Source organism: Caretta caretta, chromosome 3 (assembly GCF_965140235.1).
Source record: "Caretta caretta isolate rCarCar2 chromosome 3, rCarCar1.hap1, whole genome shotgun sequence".
NCBI classification, from domain to species: Eukaryota; Metazoa; Chordata; order Testudines; family Cheloniidae; genus Caretta; species Caretta caretta.
The window spans coordinates 301,921-313,760 of record NC_134208.1 but is presented as its reverse complement, the minus strand read 5'-3'; the positions used below and the strand labels follow the sequence as shown (position 1 = coordinate 313,760).

General features: G+C 53.8%; 1 protein-coding gene across 1 annotated transcript; it reads left to right on the top strand.

The window, feature by feature from the left end:
• Window positions 1-6,212: 6,212 nt before the first annotated feature.
• Window positions 6,213-11,756, top strand: CCDC121 (coiled-coil domain containing 121). Its single transcript, XM_048846199.2, has 2 exons — window positions 6,213-6,346; window positions 7,958-11,756. Exon 2 carries the CDS (start codon window positions 7,966-7,968, stop codon window positions 8,794-8,796), a length of 831 nt encoding a protein of 276 aa, XP_048702156.1. The 5' UTR covers window positions 6,213-6,346; window positions 7,958-7,965; the 3' UTR covers window positions 8,797-11,756.
• The last annotated feature ends 84 nt before the right edge of the window (window positions 11,757-11,840 follow it).

Genomic DNA, 11,840 nt, shown 5'->3' with positions numbered 1-11,840 from the left:
GGACTGGGGGAAAGCCACAGGTTCAGAGGACCACGTAGTTTGGACAGAGGCATCCCTTAGGGGAGGATCTATTAATGGAGATTCACTATGTCCTACTAAGGAGGAGAGGATGGAAGATGATAAAATATGGGTAGGATCTGATGAGAATCAGTCAAAGGAAAAGAGTCCCATCATAGAATAATAGAATATCAGGGTTGGAAGGGATCTCAGGAGGTCATCTCGTCCAACCCCCTTCTCAAAGCAGGACCAATCATGTAACATGATGTAACATCATGTAATAGCAGACAGCTAAAAAGTGACAATTTTTTAAAGTGCTTATATACAAATACTGGAAGTCTAAATAATAAGATGGGTGAACTAGAGTGCCTCATATTAAATGAGGATTTTGATACAATAGGCATCACAGAAATGTGGTGTAATGAGGATAATCAATGGGATACAGTCACACCAGGGTACCAAATATATCGGAAGGACAGAACAGGTTGTGCTGGTGGGGGAGTGGCATTAGATGTGAAAGAAAGTGTAGAATCAAATCTTAAATTAACCAAACTGTACCATGGAGTCTCAATGGATAGTAATTCCATGCTCGAATAATAAGAATATAGCAGTAGGGATATATTACCAACCACCTGAGCAGGATGGGGATAGTAACTGTGAAATACTTAGGGAAATTAGAGAGGCAATAAAAAACGCAATAATAGTGGGGGATTTCAATGATCCCCATATAGACTGGGTACGTCACCTCAGGACAGGATGCAGAGATAAAGTGTGTTGACACCTTAAATGACTGCTTCTTGGAGCAGCTCGTCTTGGAACCCACAAGAGGAGAGGCAATTCTTGATTTAGTCCTAAGTGGAGCACAGGATCTGGTCCAGGAGGTGAATATACTCAGAGGTGGGCAAACTACGGCCCACGGGCCACATCTGGCCTGCGGACCCTCCTGCCCGGCCCCTGAGCTCCTGGCTGGGGAGGCTGTCCCCCACCCCCTCCCCCGCAGTCTCACCTCGCCGCTGGCGCAATGCTCTGGGCGGCGGGGTGAGCTCCTGGGGCAGCAGCAGCTGCAGAGCCCGGCCTGACCTGGCGCTCTGTGCTGCACGGTGGCGGCGGCGGCGTGGCCTGGCTCCCGCTGGGCGGAGCACCTGTAGCGCCGCCAGCCACCAGTGCGCCAGGAGCGTGGTAGGGGCCACGGAGCGGGGGGGGGGGCTGGATAGAGGGCAGGGGAGTTCGGGGTGGTGGTCAGAGGGCAGGAGTGTGGATAAGGGTTGGGGCAGGAACAGGGGGTTGAATGGGGGCAGACAGGAAGGGGGGGTGGGATGGGGCGGCAGGGGGCAGTCAGGGACAGAGGTTCCAGGGGCAGTCAGAAGGGGTAGTTGGATGGGGCAGGGATCCCGGGGGGGCAGTCAGGAAGAAGGGGGGGTTGGGTGGGGCAGGAGTCCCGGGGGGGCAGTCAGGAATGAGAGGAGGGGTTGGATGGGGTGAGGGGGGGCAGTTGGGGTGGGGGTCCAGGGGCAGTCAGGGGCCAGGGAGCGGGGAGTGGGGGTTGGATGGGGCAGGAGTCCCGGAGGCGGTTAGGAGGTGGGGGCTGGGCCACGACCCCTCCCCTAACCGGCTCTCCATACAATTTCCGAAACCCGATGCAGCCCTCAGGCCAAAAAGTTTGCCCGCCACTGATATAGCTGGACCTCTTGGTAATAGTGACCATAACATAATAAAATTGAACATCCCGGTGGCAGGGAAAACACAGTAGCCCAACATGGTAGCATTTAATTTCAGAAGGGGGACTACACAAAAATGAGGAAGTTAGTTAAACAGAAATCAAAAGGTACAGTGCTAAAAGTGAAATCCCGGCAAGCTGCATGGGAACTTTTTAAAGGCACCATAATAGAGGCTCAACTTAAGTGTATACCCAAAATTAAAAAACATAGTAAGTGACCCAGAAAAGTGCCACGGTGGCTAAACAGCAAAGTAAAAGAATCAGTGAGAAGCAAAAAGGGTATCCTTTAAAAAGTGGAAGTTAAATCCGAGTGAGGAAAATAGAAAGGAGCATAAACTCTTGCACGTGAAGTGTAAAAATATAATTAGGAAGGCCAAAAAAGAACGGAGGATCAGCTAGCCAAAGACGCAAAAAGTGACCGCACAATTTTTTTTAAGTACATCAGAAGCGGGAAGCCGGATAAACACCCAATGGGGCCACTGGACAATCGAGAGGCTAAGGGAACACTCAAGAATGATAAGGCCATTGCGGAGGGTGCCCTCATTGCCAAGAAGGTCAACGGCATATTGGGCTGTATTAGTAGGAGCATTGCCAGCAGATGGAGGGAAGTGATTATTCCCCTCTATTCGGCACTGGTGAGGCCACACCTGGAGTGTTGTGTCCAGTTTTGGAACCCCCACTACAGAAGGGATGTGACGAAATTGAAAGGAGTCCAGCGGAGGGCAACGAAAATGATTACTTACACCTGAGCTATAATTTTAGTGTTGTGATCAGTTCTTTATCGGTCAAGATGAGGTCTAATACACAATCCCACCATGCTGGATGCCACAGTTTGAGTTAGGAAATGGATTGTGGTAGTATTCAGAAATTTCAATGATGTTTAGTACTGAATGAGGGAGGCAACCTAGTGACAGAGGATGTGGAAAAAGCTAATGTACTCAATGCCTTTTTTGCCTCTGTCTTCACAAGGTCAGCTCCCAGACGGCTGCAATGGGCAGCACAGCATGGGGAGGAGGTGACCAGCCCTCTGTGGAGAAAGAAGTGGTTCGGGACTATTTAGAAAAGCTGGACGTTCACAAGTCCATGGGGCCGGATGCGCTGCATCCGAGAGTGCTAAAGGAGTTGGTGGATGTGATTTGCAGAGCCATTGTCCATTATCTTTGAAAACTCATGGCGATCGGGGGAAGTCCCGGATGACTGGAAAAAGGCTAATGTAGTGGCCATCTTTAAAAAAGGGAAGAAGGAGGATCCTAGGAACTACAAGCCAGTAAGCCTCACCTCAGTCCCTGGAAAAATCATGGAGCAGGTCCTCAAGGAATCAATTCTGAAGCACTTAGAGGAGAGGAAAGTGATCAGGAACAGTCAGCATGGATTCACCCAGGGCAAGTCATGCCTGACTAATCTAATTGCCTTCTATGACGAGATAACTGGCTCTGTGGATGAGGGGAAAGCAGTGGACGTGTTATTCCTTGACTTTAGCAAAGCTTTTGACACGGTCTCCCACAGTATTCTTGCCAGCAAGTTAAAGAAGTATGGGCTGGATGAATGGACTATAAGGTGGATAGAAAGTTGGCTAGATTGTCGGGCTCAACGGGTAGTGATCAATGGCTCCATGTCTAGTTGGCAGCCGGTATCAAGTAGCATGCCCCAAGGGTCAGTCCTCGGGCCAGTTTTGTTCAATATCTTCATAAATGATCTGGAGGATGGTGTGGATTGCACCCTCAGCAAGTTTGCAGATAACACTAAACTGGGAGGAGTGGTAGATACATTGGAGGGTAGGGATAGGATACAGAGGGCCCTAGACAAATTGGAGGATTGGGCCAAAAGAAATCTGACGAGGTTCAACAAGGACAAGTGCAGAGTCCTGGACTTAGGATGGAAGAATCCCATGCACCACTACAGACTAGGGACTGAATGGCTCGGCAGCAGTTCTGCAGAAAAGGACCTAGGGGTTACAGTGGACAAGAAGCTGGATATGAGTCAACAGTGTGACCTTGTTGCCAAGAAGGCCAATGGCATTTTGGGATGTATAGTTAGGGGCATTGCCAGCAGATCGAGGGACGTGATCGTTCTCCTCTATTCGACATTGATGAGGTCTCAGCTGGAGTACTGTGTCGTTTTGGGCCCCACACTACAAGAAGGATGTGGAAAAATTGGAGAGAGTCCAGCGGAGGGCAACAAAAATGATTAGGGGTCTGGAACACATGACTTATGAGGAGAAGCTGAGGGAACTGGGATTGTTTAGTTTGGGAAGAGAAGAATGAGGGGGGATTTGATAGCTGCTTTCAACTACCTGAAAGGGGGTTCCAAAGAGGATGGCTCTAGACTGTTCTCAGTGGTAGAAGATGACAGAACAAGGAGTAATGGTTTCAAGTTGCAGTGGGGGAGGTTGAGGCTGGATATTAGGAAAAACTTTTTCACTAGGAGGGTGGTGAAACACTGGAATGCGTTACCTAGGGAGGTGGTGGAATCTCCTTCCTTAGATATTTTTAAGACCCTGGCTGGGATGATTTAGTTGGGGACTGGTCCTGCTTTGAGCAGGGGGTGGGACTAGATGATCTCCTGAGGTCCCTTCCAGCCCTGAGACTCTGTGATTCTAGGGTTCTACTGGCCATATGAGACCTCCAGCATGTCCCTCTAATTGCAGTTTCCCCATGATGCACTTTAGACAGAGATATAAGGAACCTGATTTGGCAGTTTGTAGCGAACACCGACTCATAGCCCATCTTGTGCTTTACCTGTTACAACAGTGATCCATGAACATTCAAAATGGTTTTATTGAGTTACCAGTGACTTGGAAACAGGTAATGTCATTTTTGACATAGAGTAGCCCTCCCACTCCCCTTTTGCCCATGTGACTTTTTCTAAAGAAGTAGAATCCAATCGTGTGAATCATTCTACCGGGTGTCAGTCCTACCAACTAGATCACATTTATGTTAATGAATGAGCAATTTCCATGAGCTGGGAGTATCGTAGGCCAGGGGAGGCTCCCCTAACCCAGGCTGTGACCCCACCCTTGCTCCTCCTCTTCCCTGAAACAGGCAGGGGTAGAGTCCTGCTCAGGCCAGCCGTAGGGTTGCCAGGTGTCTGGTTTTTTGACTGGAACGCCCAGTTGAAAAGGGACCTTGGTGGCTCTGGTCAGCACTGCTGATTGGGCAATTAAAAGTCCGGTCAGCGCCATAGCGGGTCTAAGACAGGCTCCCTGCCTGCCCTGGCTCCATGCAGTCCCAGAAGTGGCCGGCATGTTCCTGCAGCCCCTAGGCAGAGGGGTGATCAGGGAAGCTCAGCAGCTCCCAGTGGCTGAGAACCAGTGGTGCTGGAACATTTTAATAATAGGGGTGCTGAAAGCCAGCCCCCTATCCACTCTCCCTGCCCGCCCCCAGAGCTGGGGCTGGGAGCAGGGCTATATCTCTGGGGGTGGGGGACCCAGACAGCGGTAAGGGAGCCAAGGCTCTGGCCACAGCTGGGGTCGAGAGCAGGGCCAGCAGCCAGGACCCTTGGGCCCAGGGCCAGCAGCCGCATGCGTGGCCAGAAGTGGCATGGGGCCGGCTGCTGCATGGGGGGCCAGACGCAGAGGGGTGCTGCTGGTGGCCAGGACCCCCGGGCATGGGGCCAGGCCCTATGCTGGCAACCGCAGACAATGGCAGCTGTAGGGACAGTGGCTGCGGGCAGCACACAGAGCTGCCTTCGTGTTGTGTGTCCCCGTCCCGTTCCCCCCCCCTGCTGCTTCTACAAGCTGTGCAGAGCCAGGGCAGGCAAGGAGCCTGCCTTAGCCCTGCTACGCTGCAGATCAGGAACCACCTGAGCCCACACCTCCAGCCTCTGCCCCAGGTCGGAACCTCTTCCTCGAGCCTGCACCCCAACCCCGTCCCAACCCCCTGCCCTAGCCCTGAGCCCCCGCTTGCACCCAAACTCCCTCCCGGCACCTACACACTGCACCCCCCCCACCCCAACCCCCTGTCCCAGCCGGGAGCCCCCCCTGCATGCCAAACTCATCCCCAGAGCCCCCCCCCCCAGCCGGAGCCCACCTCCCCCCTGCACCCCAACCCCGTCCCAACCCCCTGCCCTAGCCCTGAGCCCCCGCTTGCACCCAAACTCCCTCCCGGCACCTACACACTGCACCCCCCCCCACCCCAACCCCCTGTCCCAGCCGGGAGCCCCCCCTGCATGCCAAACTCATCCCCAGAGCCCCCCCCCCCCCAGCCGGAGCCCACCTCCCCCCTGCACCCCAACCCCCAGCCCTGAGCCCCCCCCCCACGCCACGTCCCAGCCCGGAGCCCCCCTCCCGCACCCGGAACCCCTCATTTCTAGCCCCATCCTGGAGCCCGCACCCCTCCCGCACCTCGGCCCAGTGGACGGGCGGGGGTGGGGGTGTCCGGGTTGCGGATCAGAAACCCGGGCCCGCCGGCGGCTTTGGGGGGGCGGGTCCCCCAGGGCCCGGTTGGGAGGCGACTCCTCGCCCGGGGGGGCGGGGGGGGGCGGCTCGGCGCGGCCCGGGGGGTCACTGTGCGCCCCACAGCGGAGGGGAATCCCGCCCCCACGCTGGGGCCTCGGTCTGTGGGGCGGGGCCGGGCGGGAGCCGGAGCCGCCCCGTCTCCAGGCGACGGGGAAGCGGCGCGGGACCAAGTCCGGGTGAGGGGCCCGAAAACGCAGCCGCCGGGGAGGGGGCCGGGCACGCGGGGGGGGGGGGGGGGGGCCTGGGCGGGCGGGGGGGCTGCGGGGGCACGAGTGGGGGGGAGGGGCGGGGGCCCGGGCATGCGGGGGGGAGCCAGGGGGCACGAGGTAGGGGGGCGCTGTGGGGGCCTGGCCTGAGGTGGCGGGAGCTGGGTGGGGGGAGTCCAGGGGAGGGGGCTGGTACCAATGGGGGAGCTGGGAAGGAGCCAGGGTCCTGGCATGGGGAGCTGGGGGGGCCTGGCCTGGGCTCATGGATGCTGGGTGGTACGAGGTGGGGGGAGACGGGCCCGGGGTGAAGGGGAGCTGGGAGGCGGGGGGGGGCCTGGCCTGGGCTCATGGATGCCGCGTGGTACGAAGTGGGGGGAGACGGGCCCGGGGTTGGGGTGAAGGGGAGCTGGGGGGGGGGGGATGTTGGCCTAGGCTCATGGATGCTGGGTGGTACGAGGTGGGGGGAGACAGGCCCAGGGTTGGAGGTGAAGGGGAGCTGGGGGGGGGGGGGGGATGTTGGCCTAGGCTCATGGATGCCGGGTGGTATGAGGTGGGGGGAGACAGGCCCGGGGTTGGGGTGAAGGGGAGCTGGGGGGGCCTGGCCTGGGCTCATGGATGCCGGGTGGTACGAAGTGGGGGGAGACAGGCCCGGGGTTGGAGGTGAAGGGGAGCTGGGAGGGGGGGGGATGTTGGCCTAGGCTCATGGATGCCGGGTGGTACGAGGTGGGGGGAGACAGGCCCGGGGTTGGGGTGAAGGGGAGCTGGGGGGGCCTGGCCTGGGCTCATGGATGCCGCGTGGTACGAGGTGGGGGGAGACGGGCCCGGGGTTGGGGTGAAGGGGAGCTGGGAGGCAGGGGGGGCCTGGCCTGGGCTCATGGATGCCGGGTGGTACGAGGTGGGGGGAGACGGGCCCAGGGTTGGGGGTGAAGGGGAGCTAGGGGGGGGTCCTGGCCTGGGCTCATGGATGCTGGGTGGTATGAGGTGCGGGGAGACAGGGCCCTGGGATGTAGTGAGGGAAGTGGTAGCAGACTGCTAGGAGGTGAGGGGAGCTGAGGTGACGAGTACAGAGTGAAGAGGAGTTAGGGACACAGGGAGCCTGGACTGGAAGGCCCTGTCCTGGGGCAAGGGGGCACAAGGGTGAGGGGCTTTCCTTGTCACAGTGTTTGGCTTTCCAGCACAGGGGCTGTGCCTGGCCCAAGGAAGCCATGACCCCAACACTGCACATGGAGAAAATGTCAGCAGCAATTTCCTTCCTAGATCCCCTTTGCTTCAGTGGTGTAGCAAAAGGCATGGGGCACTTAATACCCACAGGTAATGGGATTTTCAGCAGAAACAGGAGGCTTCAGGAGGCACCTCTTTAACCTGAGACACCAGGACCTATGCTGGCCCCCACACATGTTTCTTTGGAGAACAATGGTGGTGATGGCAATCACTCAGCTATTTTACAAACACAGGGGGCTGAAGTCTCCCCCCCTCAGCTACCCTGCTCTGGGAGCTGCTCTTGATGCTCACTGGGGAGAGGTAGGTGGAGGCTGTTGAGCTGTCTTTTACTGTATCTTTTTCCATTGTCTCTCTCCTGAGGCCTCACTATGCCCCCCAAAAGAAGGCAGAAACTGCAGCAAGAGCAGAAGGGGCAACCAGCTGTGGCTGCACCCTCAGAGGGAGTTTCTGAGGGGGCCGTAGCCAGCAGAGAAGAGGAGTACAGCCGTCTCTGCAAGGAGCTGGAGGACATGAAGGGGGCACGTGTTCAGCTTCGGGAGGAGAACGAGTTCCTGCAGCAAGAGGCCCAGCGTCTCCGTGCTGAGAGCCAGGAATTCATGTGCTATGTGGCCAAGCGGGCCCAGCGGCGCCAGGATGCCATCATCTCCCTGAATGATCAGAACAAGCAGGCCCTAGAGGAGATCCGCAGGGAGCAGCAGGAACTGCTCACCCTCTACCAGAGGAAGGAGGCAGCTCTGCAGGAACAACTGTTGCACAAAGAGGGTGAACTTCTCCGCCTTAGCAAGGAGGTTGAAGGCCTGCAGCAGATTCAGGCACTGCAGCAGGAGCAGGCTGCCCACATCAGGGAGCTGCAGGGAGAGCTGGTGGCCACCAGGCAGCAGCACACTCAGCACCTGCAGGAGACCAAAACCCATTTCCTGCAGGAGAAGGCAGCCTTTGAGCAGAAGTCCCAGCAGCAGGTGCTCTGCCTCCTGCAACAGGCACAGGAAGTGGTTGCACGGTGCATGCAGGAGCATAGCAAACAGGTGAAATGCGAGAACCAGGAGCTTCGGCAGGAGCTGCACCAGCTCATCCAGCGATCACGCGCACTGCATTTACACAAGCGCCGGTTAGAGGAGCAGGCACAGCAGCTGCTGCGAGAGCGTTGCTACATGCAAGATATGGCTCGCCTGTACCACATCCACCAGGGCAAGAAGTAGGCCCCAACTGTGACCCCAGGGATGAGCTAACAGAGAGCTCTCCACTGCTCACTGCCATAACCACCTGCTTTTGGTATTAGAATTATTTAGGACCACATTCTTCATTAACAGCTTTGTTAATAATCTGAGAGGGAAATGAAATTCCCAGAGGATACTGAACTGGGAGGAGCTATAACTTCCAACAAAAAGAGATTTGAGCCAAAAGGCTTTAGTGAGACATTGGCAGGGAACAATTTATCCAGCTATTTCACATGGGTCTTATATGGCCCCCATTGCTGAAGTATCTGAGTGCCTCACAAACTTTAACATATTTATCCACACAGCAGCACTGCGAGGTAGGGTAATGCCATTGTTGGATGTTTTTCTAAAAGATCTGCTCAGTCTAGGGGATGTTTTCTGGCTTGTGTTATAGAGGTCAGGCTAAATGATCACAGTGGTCCCTTCTGGCCTCGGAATGTGTGAATCTGTTATCCTCATTTTACAGCCTATGGCAGAGCAGGGAATGAATCTAGGTCTTCTGAGTCCCATGCTAGCATTCTAACCACTGTGCTATCCCTCTCCACAGTGATTGATCCTGGGCCAGCTCTTGTGCTATCCTCCTGAGTCTTGTGATCTTTAGAGAGAGACAAGTCTTTTATTGGAGCAACTTCTTTCTTGGTGAGAAAGACAAGCTTTTGAGCCACACAGAGCTCTTCTTCAGACCATCTCCCCACCCAGAAACGTGCCCCTGAAGTTCCATCTCCCCAGCCTGGAACATATCCCCAATGTATATCTGCAAGAAGAAGAGCTCTGTGTAGCTCAAAATCTTGTCTCTCTCACCAACAGAAATTTGTCCAATAAAAGATATTATCTCACCCACCTTGTGTCTTTCATATCCTGCGACCAATACAGCTACAACTACACTCTTGTGATCTTTGGTATTTCTGGAATCCTGTGATTAGGAGAAAATCTGAGGTGTGGGTTTTTTTTCTTTTTTTTTTAAAAGAACTTATGTTTTTTCCTGTCTAATACCATAGAATCATAGAATATCAGGGTTGGAAGGGACCTCAGGAGGTCATCTAGTCCAAGCCCCTGCTCAAAGCAGGACCAATCCCCAATTAAATCATCCCAGCCAGGGCTTTGTCAAGCCTGACTTAAAAACTTCTAAGGAAGGAGATTCTACCACCTCCCTAGGTAACGCATTCCAGTGTTTCACCACCCTCCTAGTGAAAAAGTTTTTCCTAATATCCAACCTAAACCTCCCCCACTGCAACTTGAGACCATTACTCCTTGTCCTGTCCTCTTCTACCACTGAGAACAGTCTAGAGCCATCCTCTCTGGAACCACCTCTCAGGTAGTTGAAAGCAGCTATCAAATCCCCCCTCATTCTTCTCTTCCGCAGACTAAACAATCCCAGTTCCCTCAGCCTCTCCTCATAAGTCATGTGTTTCAGACCCCTAATCATTTTTGTTGCCCTTCGCTGGACTCTCTCCAATTTATCCACATCCTTCTTGTAGTGTGGAGCCCAAAACTGGACACAGTACTCCAGATGAGGCCTCACCAATGTCGAATAGAGGGGGACGATCATGTCCCTCGATCTGCTCGCTATGCCTCTACTTATACATCCCCAAATGCCACTAGCCTTCTTGGCAACAAGGGCACACTGCTGACTCATATCCAGCTTCTCGTCCACTGTCACCCCTAGGTCCTTTTCCGCACAACTGCTGCCTAGCCATTCGGTCCCTAGTCTGTAGCAGTGCATTGGGTTCTTCCGTCCTAAGTGCAGGACCCTGCACTTATCCTTATTGAACCTCATCAGATTTCTTTTGGCCCAATCCTCCAATTTGTCTAGGTCCCTCTGTATCCTATCCCAGCCCTCCAGTGTATCTACCACTCCTCCCAGTTTAGCATCATCCACAAATTTGCTGAGAGTGCAATCCACACCATCCTCCAGATCATTTATGAAGATATTGAACAAAACCGGCCCCAGGACCGACCCCTGGGGCACTCCGCTTGACACCGGCTGCCAACTAGACATGGAGCCATTGATCACTACCCGTTGAGCCCGACAATCTAGCCAACTTTCTACCCACCATAAGAACAAGGGACATTCAGTGAAATAAAAAGGTAGCAAATTCAGAACTAACAAAAGGAAATACTTTTTCACACAATGTGTAATTACACTGCAGAACTCACTGCCACAGGAAGTCATTGTGTAAGGATAAGGCCTTTTCCTGTAGCCATATTATAAGGCCTAAAGCTTAAGCTTTTGTCTGCAGCCATATTAGAAGAGCAGCAGCCATTAGCTAAGAAGCAGGAAGTCACATCCCATCTAAATTACATTAAAACAATGTACTATCAGGCTGTTAAGAAGGAGATCCTGGTCGAATAGCACCCACTATCACCGGATAAAGAAACAGATCTTAAGATGGTTAAAGAAAACTTAGTTTGATAGCATGCCGTCTGGCAAGAAATCACTTATCAATCGTTGTGGTTGTGAAATCCTCACTTCTTTATTGTATTGTCATTATGGTCCCCACTTCCCTATTGTTTGTCTGATATATGATCTCTGGTTCTTTGATTGTTTCTGTCTGTTACATAATTAATTTTGCTAGGTGTAAATTAATTAAGGTGGTGGGGTATAATTGGCTAGAGAATTTTGTTACAATGTTAGGATTGGTTAGTAAAATTTTAGTAAAATGATTGGTTAAGGTATAGCTAAGCAGGACTCAAGTTTCACTATATAAACTGGGGTCCAAAAGAAAGTTCTTTGGGAACCAACTCCAGGACACAGCCCCATCAGAGCTGCCAGACCTCAACACTCTGCCAATGACACCGTGTAGAAACTGGAATCCCCCAGATGACTGATCCTGACTGACCCTCAAGAAAAGTTCATCTGTCTTATTGGGAGTGGTGAGCATTGTATGTGTAGTGTGTGCATTCTATTTTTCGTGATTGTTAATAAATAGAGGATAAGGATAGTACTGTGTAAGGCTCTTTCACTGGTAAAAGGTCCTGCAAACCTGCAGAAAATTGACAGGGTTATGTCTGAGCCCTAGGAACAG